General features: G+C 28.1%; 1 protein-coding gene and 1 non-coding gene across 4 annotated transcripts in view; both read right to left on the bottom strand.

The window, feature by feature from the left end:
- The window catches only part of LOC100205085 (otoferlin), a 182,930-nt gene extending 179,737 nt beyond the window's left edge, over positions 1-3,193 (bottom strand). The window contains exons 1-2 of one of the 3 annotated variants that reach the window (XM_065813710.1): positions 3,002-3,193; positions 2,865-2,926 (exon numbers count right to left, since the gene is read on the bottom strand). In XM_065813710.1, coding sequence (XP_065669782.1) covers positions 2,865-2,926; positions 3,002-3,080 — 141 coding nt within the window. In that variant the 5' untranslated portion in view covers positions 3,081-3,193. The remainder of the gene's footprint in view (positions 1-2,864; positions 2,927-3,001) is intronic. The other 2 variants (XM_065813708.1, XM_065813709.1) reach the window with 2 other exon arrangements.
- A 7,629-nt stretch (positions 3,194-10,822) lies between these two features.
- Positions 10,823-10,894, bottom strand: trnad-guc (transfer RNA aspartic acid (anticodon GUC)). The gene has a single exon. It is a non-coding gene; the product is annotated as a tRNA-Asp (tRNA).
- Between the last annotated feature and the right edge of the window lie 4,949 nt (positions 10,895-15,843).

Below are 15,843 nucleotides of genomic sequence, written 5' to 3'. Positions count from 1 at the left end.
GTATGCAAACGACTGTAAAATAATTGGGGTTATTAAATCAAAAAAAGACACCATAAAACATGGCTCATGTCTTTTAATATCAATAAATGCAAAGTTACACATATAGGTTGCAATAACAACAAAAAATCAACTGCAATCTTCACAATAAACGACACTGTCGGTCAACTGCACCAACTACTGTGTACAAAATCTGAGCGTGATCTAGGCATTGTAATGACTAATGATTTAAAGGTCGGAAAACAAGTATTTACGGCTACATCAGCTGGCAACCGTATGCTTTGCATTCTTAAGAGTGCTTTTCGATGCCGTTATGTTGTACTATGGTGCACATTATATATTTTATAAATTCACTCACACTTGGAGTGCTCAGAACAATTCAATATAGCTAAACTCAAGCAACTTTAACGCTAACATTTTGATTATACCTAGCAACGCAAACTAAATGAGGAGCAAGATGAAATCTTATTGAACAATACAAAATCAAAAGCAAAATTTACATAACTAACTTCTGGTCCTTCAACACCAACCAAACTCAACGTTAACAAAGTACAGTTTTTGAGCTCGCAGACCCACCAAACAACTCAAAGCACACTTAGTTACAACACTTAACTTTAATTTGAAAGCTAAAGAGTATTTTTTATTTGAAAGCTAAAGATTGTATTTTCATCACAGAGCGGCTTGACATGCTCATCATCAATAATTTGTAAAATTTATTGATTGTGAGTAACTTTAATTAAATTAGTTGATATTCCAATTGTTAACTGTTTAAAAAAAAATTGTTTTTAAAACATTCTTTCTATGGATAGTATGTTGGGATACCTTTAATAGCATTATGTCTACACTGAGTGACATAATGATAAGACACCCCAAAAAGATTTATAAAACTCTGCTATACATTTATATTTAAAGACTAATTTTTATTGTAAATGAAAGCAAACGGTTTACAACACGAAACAGCATTTTAACAAATTTATTTTCAACGTAACTAGCATTTTATAAAAAAAAAAACTTTTTTTTAGTGCGCCAAAAATATAAGACAATTTACCAAAAATCTTTTTATTTCCAAACCGCAGTTGTGGGCAATTAAAAATATTTATTTGATGTAAACACCAAAGACGATTATTTAACTGTAAACTTTTATGAACTGTCAAAAATTTAGTTAGTTTTTTATTAAGTATAAAATAACAAATTAATTAATAATGGGTCGTGCTGCACCGTTGAGTCCAGATGAGAAAAAAGTGTTCTCTAACTTATCGAAAATGGGTTACTCTGTTAGTTACATGGCTAGAGCTATTGGATGCAGCCGAACTGTGATTAAAAACTACGTTAAGAGTCCTCATATGTATGGAATAAAAAAAATTCCCGGACATCCATTAACATTAAGTGACCGTGATAGGCGAAGGTTTTTGAGACAAGCTTTAAATTCTTCATTAACTGCACGTCAAATTGCTGCAGAAGCACTTGTGATTGCTAATTACGTACAATTCAGCGAGTTATTCTTAATGCTTTTCGCCTTTCGCGCAAAAAAACTTCAGCGAAAACCACCTTTGACAACAAATCACATAAACAATCGAATAACTTTTGCAAAGGACCACATAACATCGAAAGAAGAGTGAAAACAAGAAGTATATTCTGTCAAAAAATGATTTTATCTTGATGAGCCGGATAGATGGAATTATTATTTTTACGATTTGCGTAAAGAACCTGTAACGACGTCAACGACGATTTGGTGTGTGATTGGGTATCATGGTTAATCAAAAATTCAATTTATTGATGGAAAAATGAAGGCTAAGGATTATCTTTTAATTGTTCAAGAATTTTTAAGACGTGAGGCATCTGTAATAGATGGTGAAAATTTTGATTTTTAGCAAGATAATGCTAGCGTTCATACAGCAAAGATAGTAAAGGAATATTTCAACAGCAGTAAAATTGAAACATTGATGTGACCAGCTAGATCCCAGACCTGAACATTATTGAGAATGCTAGGGCACAGCAGTCACATATAGTGTTTGAAGGTGGTAAACAATATAGTTCACTAGCTGACTTGAAACCATTCATCACATCTGCATGGGATGCAATTGACATTTCGTACATAAAAAAGTTGTATAATTCTTTAGAAATGATTGAAGTGATTCAAAAAATTGGTAAAAGTACCCACTATTGATTGTTAAAAATTGAGACATCTTTTTATATAAATGACAATTTATATGAACTTTTTCCAAAAGTGTCTTACAATTTTGTCGCACGAAAAAAACAGTTGTTTTTTTTAATAAAATGCGAGTAAGGTTTAGAATAAATTTTTTTTTAATGTTGTTTAAACTTGTAATCCTTTTGCTCTCATATACTATAAAAATTAGTTTTTAAATATAAATGCATAGTAGAGTTTTATAAACATTTTTGGGGTGTCTTATCATTATGTCGCGCAGTGTATATAGTTAAATATAATAAAACGTGTTATGCTACACTCAAATGCCATTTTTATTTAAGTTTATTAAACTTTTGAATGACGACAAGATTATGACGATTTTTCAGAAGCCTTTTTTATATTTGTTAAGAGTATTATTTGATATGTGTTTTTTTGATATTGTATTTAAAAACAAATTAATGAGAGCGGAAAAAGAAATATAAATTGACAAAAAATTACATTTAAAAAAAAAATCGTTAAAGGTTTAGTATGCATTTTACTTTTTTATTCTTTTGAGTTTTAAAAAAGATTTATTTAACAAAACGTTTATTTAATAGAATAAAAAAACAGCAGCAAGGTAAATTTGTTTAAAAAGAAAACTGAATCAAAAAAGTAATATATTGATTCACCAGGAAAAAAAGTTTGGCATAGAAAAAATTTTAAATAGTAAATCACTTACTGGCTGAAATTGAGCGATTCCTTTTAAAGACGAAACAGTGTTTGTCACCTTTTGTTCACCACCTTAAAAAGTATGTTTTTGATTATTTCAAAACTTTGGTACTTGGTTGTAAAAAAAAAAGTGCATCAACATTTTACCCCTAAAGTAAATCCATAAGAGGACTTTAAATCGAGATGGTACATGCTTTATAACAATATCCTTTACATTTATCGACATGTTCTACATAAAGTGATTGTAAATTTTTAAAACTTTTTTTTTCAATATGTTACGCGAGATTAAAAATCAGCAATTATAGCGAATTATGGCCTTAACATTTACACTATAAGCTTTTATCAGCTGAATCTTGACGCCGTTATTTTAAAAATCAAATAAAGATTTATAGGGGATAAGTGTTTTTATGTTTAACCACAAAGTTTTATTTTGAATGTTTATGAATTTTATTCAGGGGCAAGTAGTTGTTTTGATAACCCTGATAGGAGAAAAACTTTTGAAACTTAATTTTATATATCTATATGAAATTAAGTTACATATTTAAAAAATGTATTACAAATTTTTTTTACATCTTATATATTGCTAAACATTTTGATAAAAGATAAAGCTAAAAAATTGAATGTAATGAAAGGAATTTTTTTTCTATCTCTATTGTAAAGTCAAATTGACACGGTAAAGCAAATAAAAGCAAGCAAATCTCTATAGAACGTACAATATAGAATTGTAATCCTCAATGAGAATGATCTTGATAACAGCTCCTACTAATCCATTTGCACAATAAATTACTTTTTTTTTTTTTTTCTAAAAATTATAATCGTTTTTGATTATAAACTGGTTTTACTTTATACTTGATTACTATAGTAAATATAGAAGTCTTTACAAAAGTTAAAGCCTAAAATGAAGGAAAGGGGTAGAGGAAGTGGGAGAATATCTGATATTTTTTGTATACGTAGTTAAAAATATGTTTATTAACGATTCCAACTTTTAATAACTGGTAGACCTAGACTCAATTTTAACTTTGAACATTACAGTTAAAAGCGGAGGAAAGTATTTTAACTCCCCATTTAAATGCTGCGCTAAGTTCATTTATTATGCAAAGTTGGCAAATGGTAATCTTACTTTTGATTGAACAATTACAGCATCCATTATAACAGTACTCGTTGGTTTTGATATAAAGTTATTTAAATAGTTTTGTTAACTTAGGTTTAATTTTGAGGACAAAACATACTGACAATCTCTAAACCAAGGGCTGATCAATAGGCAGAGGTTGGACAGGGACATTCACAGAGCACCGCGGAAGAGCTTTTAACAGGAAGTTCAGGTCTCCTTCCCAATAGTTGTCGTAAAACTTGCCCAGAGATGGGGTTTGAACCACGGATCTTACGTTTCTTAGGTAAGTGCGCTACCACTGCGCCACGGCTACTTAAATCAAAAAATTGCCCCAAAAAATCCTATTAATTGCCCCCCCCCCCCTTCCCCTCGCACCTTTCTAGATGGTCTGGATCCGTCCCTGTTCCAAAGTGTCTCCAAAATTAGAGGCATATATACATATATACGTGTAAACGAAAAAAAAACTCCAATAAATTTTATTGTCTCAAAATGTTTTAGTTAAAATATAACTTCAAAAAATACACTAATACAAAAATTGATACTTTTTATAATTTATTAACACTAGAACCCTTTAAAAAAACCATCAGTAGTGCTGTTTTCTATTATTGGTTATTGTAGTTTTGGTTTTTGGCGAGTCAGACAAAGTTAACTTAATTGGTGTGGTTGGTAAATTTCAGATATAAATTTTTGTATTAGTGTATTTTTTGAAATTGTATTTTAAATAAAACATTTTGAAACAATAAAATTTATTGGATTTTGCTTTTGCATGTTTACTGGGTTGACAAATTATCAAATTTATTTCAGTTAAAACCATACTTCAAGTTTTTTTAGCATTGTAATAGCCACGCCCATAACTTGGTTAATTCTAATTTCACTTGTTCTGTTTTCAAAATAAGAGACATTTTCTTCAATGAAAAAGTGTATAAGTTTCATTATATTCATTATATTTCAAACAAACATAAAAACAAAAAAAATGTTTTTCAAGTCTCTGAAAATAAAAATTTTGTTAATAGATTGAAGATAAAGATTTGGTAATGAAAATAATTTTAATAAGCTTTCATATTTGTTATATAATAGATATAAAATACTAACGGCCTCGACCCTTCTCATAAAATAAAAGAGCTTGCGTTTAAAAAATTAAAAAAAAGAGGAGGTATTTGTCAATCTTAATAAAACAAATTTAAAGTAAGTTCCGGCAAAAAAAAAAACTTTAAGAATACCATTCGTTTATTTCAAACGGGCAGAAACTGATTCCACTAGCATTCATAGAACAAATTTTATCTTTACAATAAATAAAGCTTTGGACCAAGATAAAGCAAAGGGTATTAGAAAAAGTACATGCATACACGAATCTATAAAAAAAATGAAACTTAAAGGTGCTTAAAGATCATATTTGATTTTTTTTGGTGGACAGTTAATAAAATTAGCTCCTTGATAAAAAATGAAAACATCTATCGGTCTCACAAAGTTTTAATTAAAATGAAGAAATGCTATCCTGTTTATCTGAATTTTTTCTGAAACAACTACAGTTTACCACCCTTCCTCCTCCCTTCTTCGTTTCTATTTAATCACACAGTGTTTTAAATCTTGAGTCTGATAAGTTAAAACCAAAATTTTTCTCAAATATATGTTAAAGATATCAATCTTTATGGATTTATGCATTTCAAAGATAGTTTTGATGATGCATCTACCAAAACTTTGTATAAACAAAAATATGCATATACCCCAATGAGGACAGAACAATAAAATTAAGAGGTTCGCATATCAAACTGTATTTATTGTAATGACAGAATTGTCATTTTTAGACAATTTTTGGCTTGTCTAAAGGTATTACTTTTTTGAAACGCCGACCATTATAAAAAAAATCTTATGGCAATACCTTTTTATGCTAAGTCAAATTCTAAATATTATTTGATGGAAGAGAATTATTTTCAATAGTTCTTTTTATCAAATGCGACGGTATGAAATGAAACGGTAATCAATTGATGAAATAAATTTGAGGTAAGTCTTCCGAATAATTAGAGCTTATTTCAATTAACCCCCTTGAAAGTGATTAAAAACTAATTATGTTGTTTGTGAACAATACATTGGTTCAAAACGCTAACAAGATTTTAAAAAAAACCTTATTAGCTTTTTGAACTGCGAGCTTTTTAGGTACACGCGCGTTTTGCTGGTTATTGTTGCGCGTAAAATTGAAATAAAACCCCATAATTAAGTTTTTCAACAAAAATTAAAAAGTTTTAAATTGTTTTTAATTACATAGATTTTGTTTAGAAAATGTTTTTTTTAAAACATATTAAATTTATTTTACTTTAAAATTAGTTAAAACTTTAAGGTTCTGTCTCAAGAATTAAAAAAATATAAGAGTACTTTATCTCCAGAGTCAAAAAATGTGTAAAATCAAATCTTTTTAATTATTTTTAACAAATTGTGCAGCTAAAAAAAAGCCTGATCAAAAAAGATTTCATGAACAATTTTTTTCATGAGTGCAAGATTTCATGAACAATTTTTTTTTACTAATAATAATAACTAGTAATAAACGGTTCTTAACCTCAGGAACAAATATTTGTGTTTTTACTTAAAATTTGGATTATAGAATGTTTAAAAAAAAGCTAATCTGAAGTCAATAATCAAAGTTTTATTTTGCTATAGTATTTTAAATATATAAGAATTTATCAAATTGATTCTAAGCTTAAAAAATAGTTTTATGATACTATCATTTTGTCTATATTAGCAAGAGAAAAAAATTTAAATTAGACCTAATTTTATTTTTGACTTCTTTTTGACTCTGGAAAGAAAGTACTTTCATCTCATATTAGTGGCATTCTTGGGACAGAGCCTTTAAGTTTTGATCAATTTTCAATAATATATGCCAAATATATATGTCAAAGTGTATGCAAAAACTAATTTAGCATACACTTTGTATTAGTTATTGTATTAATTAGTGAATTAGTTAGTAAGAGCTATTTTAAGACAATAGCAGGTGCAAATCCCGTATGTTAGAAGATGTAGATATTATAAACTAAAAAATAATTAAAAAAACACCACATCAAAATTATCATAATTAAAAAAATAATTAAACGTATAAAGTTTATCACCTTAAAATTCTAGGCACATTGTGTAATTCAAGGTCTAATAAATAACGTTTTATTAATGGCTTTTTTTTTAAATAATATTATAAATATAATACTTAATAATACTCAAACAATTTACCAACAAACATACGATACCAACAAACACACAATATGAACAAACACACTATACTAACAAACACACTATGCCAACATACAAACGGTACCAACGAACATTCTATACCAACGAGCACAAAATATCAACAAACACACGATATCAACTGATAAAAACGACACTCATTAATACACACACAAAAGTTCAAACAATAGTTAGACAAAAAACGATTTGTTTCGAACTGTTGTAAAGATCTAAAACAAATACAAAAACAAATACAATAAAATCTAAAAATAATAATACAAATGGATATTTCGACTGAATTAGTTACTTTTTTGTTGTTATTGTTTGTTGACCTTATTTGATCACTATGGTTAAATAACAGCAAAAGTTTTATACGTTTTAGTTTAATTCTTTTATATTTATTTTTAATAATTTAAAATAAATATAAAAGAACTAAACTAAAACGTGTTTAAAAACATTGTCGGTTCAGAAGAAACCAACGACAATCAACAACCATGAGAAATTATATCTAAAGCATCTTTATTGACAAAAGATTTACTGTTGGAACGAGAGGAAAAGATATACATTTTTCTTGCTAAGCTACATTTAAATTTTGTTAATATAAGCTAGACATGGCTCGTTTAGCCGGATCATTTTTGATAAACATCTTAGTTGATGATGCTCTAATGAGTGTTTTAGATGATGTAGCTTTTGATGAACGTCTCAATTGATGGAGCTCTGATAAACGTCTCGATTTATGTAGCTCTGATGAGTGTTTCAGTTGATGTAGCTCAGATGAACATCACAGTTTATGTAATTTTGATCAACATCTCAGTTGATTTAGTTCTGATGATCGTCTCAACTGATAGACTTCTATTCAACGTCTCAGTTAATGTTGTTCTGATGAGTGTTTTGTTTGATGCAGTTCTGAAAAAAAAACAATACGCTTTCATTTAATAGATTTATAACTTAACTACAATTCACTGAGACTCTGAAAATATTGAGAGTGGAATAGAATAGTAAAGGTTCACCAGAAAACATTATGTTTAACAGCAAACATGTATGCTCAATTAATCACTCAAAAATAAATCAGTATATCAAAAAGATCTGATGAATCAGTAAAAGCTAAAAAAGTTTTGGTATGCTTTAAATATTTTATCGAGAAAAGAAAATAAAGTTATATACCATTGTTGATAGTATTTCTTTATCAAATGCAGTCATAATAAAGGCAAATACTATTCGGACAGACTGTGGGAAATGGTAAATTTATTTACCATTTAATTAACTTGTTAAATTAACTGCGCCAACTGCGTACAATTGTTAAATTAAAAAAGTGGTCAAAGATTAGACAATTATATATCTTCTTTTCCCAGCCATTTGTATATTTTTCTAAAACATTAAACGCAGTTATATGGACTCGCTGTTCTAAAAAGTGTACTCTTGTCTAAAAGAACGATTAAAATGGCACTTAATTATGCAGTTCCTAATTTCAATGACGGTGAGGAAAAAATAAAATCTGTTTAAGAAAATTTTGAAAATAAAGGACCAATAATTTCAAAAAAACTAATGAAGGCTGGAATTAAACATATGAAGTGCAAATCTTCTATAAATGTATTAAACATATGAAGTGCAAATCTTCTGAAATGGTGTTAAAACAACAAAAAAATGAGCACAGAAAAATTAAAAAAGGTATAGCGTATCTTGAGACTGCTAATGAAAATCAAGCTTCATATATACCTGGTGGTTCTTAAGCATAATAGGGAAATTATTATTATTATTAATGTTGTTGTTGTTGTTGATGTTGTTGTTGTTAATTAATTGATAATCTTTTTAATAAGGTGGCCTTCAATTGTTAGTTGATTTTTTAATGGAAACTATATGGCCATTTTTAGCAAGAGCAACTCATTATTTCATTTTCAAAAGATTTTCCTGCATTTTTTTCTTTATTCAATACTTTGTCTTGAACAAGAAAAAAAGGGAGCTCATTTTAGATTTTTTTGTTGTTGCTTGTGTTTGTGTTTTTACTTTTATTTGTTTTTAATTTAAATTTTAATTAAACTTTTTCCTTGACTTTTTAATCTTATCTATAATTTATTTTTTCAAGTTTGACAAATTGAGTACTTACTTTTGTACTTTTTTTCCATACATTTCTCCCAACTCTATATTTTGGGAAGAGGCTAAAATTTCCCAGGAGAAGTAATTTGAAAAAGTAGACTTCATAATGGAGCGCTAAGAATTTAATCAATTGATGAAATAGTGCTCAAAACTATGCTGATAGATAAATCTTTTTAACAAAAACGTATATTGCCTCGCTTCTTTTTTGTTTTGATTTATTGTTACATTTTCTGGACTGTTAAATATCAACTCAATTTTAGTTGGATCAATTTTAGTTGAAGCAGTTGAAGCATACCCATAAATAACATTGACTATTACTCTCACTGCGTATTGACAAATTCAGAGCCGTAAGGCCATAAGACAAAACAACCATGGAAAATGATTTGAAATTTTTTTAAATGGTATATTAAATAGGCAACAATCGTTGCCACTTTTTTTGTGACTCGATTGCCCATCAAGAATAATGAAAACAATATTATTAGAGAAGTTTTAACTTGGAGGCTGAACAAGTGCGAACTTAATAAGTGAAAACTTATTAAGTTCGCACTGGCATACTTGCGAATTGGCATAAACGCAAACTGGCATAAGTGCGAAATGCCAGTTTGCTCTTATGTTAATACTTGCAATTTTATTCGGCGTGCTTACGCCAGTTCACAATTATGCCAGTTTTTGTAACTGCTTCGCACTTATGCCAATTCGCATTTATGCAGTTCGCACTTATCCCAGTTTTTGTAACTGTTTTGTACATATGCCAGTTTGAATGCGAAAAAACCCAGACCAAGATTCTTTTTTTTTTTTTTTAAATCTTGGGCCTGGGTTTAAAATCTTAAAACCACAATTGCTTGTCCAAATTTGAATAAGATTTTAAATAAATACGTTGTTTAGGCAAAATGAACATCATAGTTTAATAATATGATCTGTTCTGATTGTTTATTGGCAACTTTTCTTAATTATAAGCTCTTTCTTGGCCGGATTGCTAGTATTTTTTGTGAAAGTTGATAGAAATATTGTATTTTGACAACTATATATAGTTAATATTTGTCAAAACCGATTAGAACTAGAATCTATAGTGGGTTAAGGCACTTTTTCAAAAGATTTTAACTAAACTCATGTTAACGCCGATGAGCGAAATTGATCTAAAGACTCCAAAATGGTGTTCTTTAGATTCTTTTTAGAGAAGATATACTCTATAAATTACTTCTACTAAATTCTAATTGTTAAGGTTTTTTTATTTATCTATTTTAGGGAAGGGTTTACTTATAATTTACTACAAAATAAGCATTGTTTTGAAAACTGATATTTTTTTAGTGTTTTTAGCTATTTAACTCATCAAAAAGCAAAATATTTCGAGTAAGAAAACGGCAAAACAACTTTTATTTATTATTTACTACAAAATAAGCATTGTTTTGAAAACTGATATTTTTTTAGTGTTTTTAGCTATTTAACTCATCAAAAAGCAAAATATTTCGAGTAAGAAAACGGCAAAACAACTTTTATCCCATTAAAGAGACACATTAAATCTCCGTTATCATAATAACTCTTAAAAACTATCTCTCCCCGGCGGGGAATCGAACCCCGGTCTCCCGCGTGACAGGCGGGGATACTTACCACTATACTACCGAGGACGACAATACACAGAATTATTATTATATATAAATCCAATAAATCAAATTACATATAAATCCAGTAAATCAAGCATTTTATTTTAAATACCAATGCAGTTAAACATCTGTTATAGAAAACTTGTATTTTGCGGTTTTATGAACAATAAAATTATGCGCTCAAATAAGTATTGTTTACAAAAAGTTATCATATCTGAAAAAATAACTATGGACAATATTAATCAAGGTATTTATAAAATATTTTAGAAAAACGTTTTATATTATTACTTTAAATTTTATGTGATAAGTGCGATCTAAAAAGTGCACATTAAAATTTATTTATTTTCTTGAATTTTTCAAGCATCGAAAAAGTTGTGAATCCGCGAGATCTCACTTAGTTATAATTTGGATGTTGTTCATAAAAGTCTATTCTAAAGATTGATTTAAAAAAATAGACACCTATTTTTACATATTACTTCTTTAACTAATTTTTTTTAGTGCTAGTCGTACTTTTTTGGAAACAAAATGGCGGTTTTTTCTTTTCTTTGAAAAATCAGTCAAATTGTATATAGATATAGTTATTATGTTTTTTGAGAAACTGAATTTGTAAAATGCAATAACACTAGAAAATATTTAGTAGCACACATAATTGACAGTGTGACAAAGTGGGATGGTGGGGAGGGTTGGGGGAGGGACAAGGACCCTCAGTCCCGACGTCGCCACGATCTATAGATCGTGGTGACGTATATAATCACATTATAACTTTATTTTATTTAAATTAGTTCTGTAAAGTTATGATGTGTTTATGACTTTTCCAATCAATATCTTTATACTCTAAGGTTTGCAAAAAGGTTATTTGCAAATTCCTTGCATAAAAATTTTTGAAATTTTGAAAAACGAGTTATCTTCGTTATTTAAATGACCAGCTAGAGGTTTTGCAATCACAGTTGTGTGTAAGAAGAAAAATTTGTTTCCAATTTTTAATAGATGATAGGAAGAAACTAAAAAAAGTGTTGACAAAATTAAAAAAAAAAGGAAAAGTTGTAATCGAACAAAAATAATATTTTAGAATACACAAGACACATGGTTGAAAGCCTCAACAAATATTTGCGTAAGTTATTTAATGCTTATCTCTATAAAAGTTTTAAATTTTTTTATTTTTATTAAACATTTAAATATTTTTAGATCGTTCAAGCACAAAGTAAAGAAAAAATTGACATAAGAGATGGGTCTTTTACTTACTGTTTTTTTTACTTACACGAGTAAGTTAATTTTTATCAAAAAGTAAATCACATAAGTAATTTTAAACGTTTTATGTAAATTTACATTTCTCCTTAAGTAATTAATTTTTTTGAAACGACTTTTACTTTATAATGTAAGTTTTTTTACTTTCAAAGGTTATGTAAAAGAAGATTACATCAAAAAGTAATTTACTTTTACGTGTAAAAGTAAGTCACATGAAAACGCTGTTTACTTTTACATTTAAAAGTTAATTACTTTGAAAATTACATTACATAATATAAAAGTTCCTCAAACTGTAATTTACATTTACCTATAAAAGTAACTAATTAAACAAAAATTATATTAAAAAGTAACTTGCATATGAAAGTAAATTACATAAAAGTAATATGCGACCAAATGTAAATTAAATTTACAAATAAAATGAAATTTTTTAAGAAGGAACTTTTTATATAAAATTATTAAAATAAATTAAAAGTATTTTATATAAAATAAGTAAATAAATTTACTTATATTTTACAATAACTTTGACAGGATCTTGTACAAAAGTAATGCAAACACTCACAAACATTAGAAAAACGAGTTGCAGGTTTGATTAAGATTGTATCAAAGTGTTAAAGTTTTGGCACAACGGTTGTTTCCCATCACAAAGCTTTCCAATCTGAGATCGGCATGAGATACAAGTTGCCAAAGACACTCTCTCATTATTGAAACTTAGATCTTTCTCGATTTGTTGAAGGATTTTTGATTTGTAGTTTTCGGTCAGTTCTTGGTCACCTTTTTTCATGCAAATGACACAAACAGATTTTTTGCATTCTTCATGGGTCTTTGCAAAAGTTGGCATCTCCAAAGTTAACAAATATATTCACAAAAACCTTGTTTTTGAGCTTTGCTGGTGGAAGAAACTTAGATGCAAATGTTTTTCTGACTTCACTCGTGTCATTACAACTTTGTGTATAAATTCAGTTTTAGGTCAAGATGTTGTTTTGTGGAAAAATAGGACACCTTCATTTACTCAATTTTGCAGAATTATCAGACTGAATTTCTTCACAAAAATGTCTAGACAAACATTAATGAAAAACACAATATTGAAGATAAAATTATATCACTGGTTCCTTTCATCATTTTCAACATAAAATAGAAATAAAAATACATTATAAATTGGTCTTGACAATGATTGACGGAAAATTTTGCAATGCAATAACATTTAAAAAATCCAAAATGCGGTGTTATTTGTGTTCTGCTACTTCGACTCAATTCAATAAAATCAATTTTTTTTAAAAATAAAAGTTGATGAATCCAAATTGGATTACAGTTTATCAACGTTGCACGTATGGATTCATTTTTTTGAATGTTTTTTGCATCTCGGGTATAAGCTTGGGATATAAAATTGGCAATCAAAAATGGCAATCAAAAATGTTAACCCAGAATGCTTTTCAGGTGCGGCTAAGCTTATTAGTTGATCGACCAAAACCAGGATGTGGTAATACAAAAGACGGAAATACAGCTCAAAAGTTTTTTTAAAATTCAAAAGTGTCTGCTAATATTCTAGGAGTTAATGTAGAACTAATAATTCGGTTTTACGTAATTTTTCAGGTATTATGAAGTAGCTTCCCTATAGATGCAGACAAACTTGATAACTATTCTACAGAAATTGCATTACTGTTTGTCGAAAAATATCTTTGGTACAACATGTCTACAACAGAACACAAAGTACTTATTCATGGAGCCTTAATTATAAAAACGGCTATATTACCCAAAGGACGACTATCTGAGGGTGCACAGGAATCGAGAAACAAATACTTCAAAAAATATTGCGAGGGTTTCTTAAGGAAAAACTCCAGAAAAAATACTATGCATGACGTCTTTTGTAGACTTTTGGTTTCGTCAGATCCTGCAATATCTTAACTTGTAAAATCTCATGCAAAAGTCAGCAGAAGTTTGTCTTCTCAAGCTTTAAAAATGTTATTACCTTCGGAGGTTAACAAAAACTCTGAAATTCATTGGTTTGTGATTTTATCAACAATATTTCAGCAATAAATGATTCTGATGTTGAATGACTGTGGCGATTTACATTTAAAATAATATAAGTTAAACAATTATGATAAATGATGCAAACAAAACTTTTCCTTTTTTAATAAATAAGTAGAATAAATGAAGAGTTTTTAATTTTTTTTTTTTAAACATTCGCTTTTTAATAATACGGCTACATTAGTGTATTGAACTTAAATGTCGAATTGAAATTAAATGGTTAAAAACGAATGTCCAAATGCATTTATAATGATTTTTTTTTTTAAAACACCGCCGTTTTGGATCTGCTGTTATTAGATTTTGTAACACTTATGTCAAATTCAAAGTCAGGGATTCAAAAAGATACTAAACACAAATTTTCAAGTAGTTCTAATCATTTTTTGACTTTTAGCCAGGTTTTTCAAATTTCCGCCCACTATGCGTTGGTTTGACTAGGTTCTAACTGAAATTTTTTATATTAGGAGAATTTAGAAAAAATCTTTTAACTTTTTTTAATGTTTGATTAAAATTATTTATATTATTGTTTTTTTATTTGTTTATGTACTTTTTTTTATGGTTGATTATAAAAAATACATGAATAAACAAAAAACAAAATAAATATTTTCATTTAGACAATAAATAAAAGAAAAAACAATTTATTTGCTATTCTCCTAATATAAAAAAATCAGTTAGAACTAAGGGTCTGCGTCTCGTTATTTTTTGTAATCGAGACGAAACGATCCTAAAAGCTTTGTCCCGATTAGCGATAAAAATCTAGACAATTTTCAATTTTCAGTCGAAATCTGGGACGATACCGAGACGTGACGAGATGTCCCGGACAAAATAGGAGTTTTACAATTTCCCGGAATTCACATCTTTTTAACGGGACATAACGAAACATAACGAGACATACTAGTTAATCCTTAATGTGAAATTTAGTATTCTGCTGGGGTGCTCGGCCACTACAATTGTTTTGGCTACTTTATTGTAATTAAACTATTTACCAAGACTTAACAATACAAATAAAAATTGAAATGAAAATTTGCATTTACTTTGGACAAAAAAATTGTAAAATAGCTCATTTCATTTAATATAATGTACTTCGTTCATAAGGTGGAACCCAGTTAAAACCATATCATTCCTCAATCTTTGATCCACCAGAACTACTATATAAACTTACACTGAAAATCAAACTATCACAAGTCAAAAAAATGTAGACAGTATTATTGAAACCAGCTTTGACCAATAGTTAATGTTAAGTTTTTTTTTTACTCTTTACCATATAAAAAAAAAAAGAAAAATCTAAAGTGAAACACAATCATTCAAATACATAATTACTTACATTCTTCTTCAGAGTCCTCTGTACTCGTGAAATTAAATCCTTTTATCTATTAATAAATATTTAGTAAAACAAGTATAAACAAAAATGTAAAAACTAAAATGTAGAATCAGTGTAAACAGATTACGAAATATATCTAAGCAATAGTAATACAATAAACAGATTCAAAATATTACTTATCCCAAAACAAAAATAAAATAGTTTGTTTCATATAGTACTTCACCGTTAATATAAAACTGTAATAGTTTTTTTATTCATATAAAACAATTAAAATAGCAATAAGTACTGTAAAATTTAATGACCTTCAGTTACTTTAATTCTTTTAACTCTAAGATGGTTCCATAATCAATTGGAAATTATTATAGGCAGCTTTCATTGCATGAAC

The sequence above is a fragment of the Hydra vulgaris genome, chromosome 12, assembly GCF_038396675.1.
Source record: "Hydra vulgaris chromosome 12, alternate assembly HydraT2T_AEP".
NCBI classification, from domain to species: Eukaryota; Metazoa; Cnidaria; class Hydrozoa; order Anthoathecata; family Hydridae; genus Hydra; species Hydra vulgaris.
The sequence above is the reverse complement of the archived record's forward strand: the minus strand, read 5'-3'. Positions and strand labels throughout refer to the sequence as shown.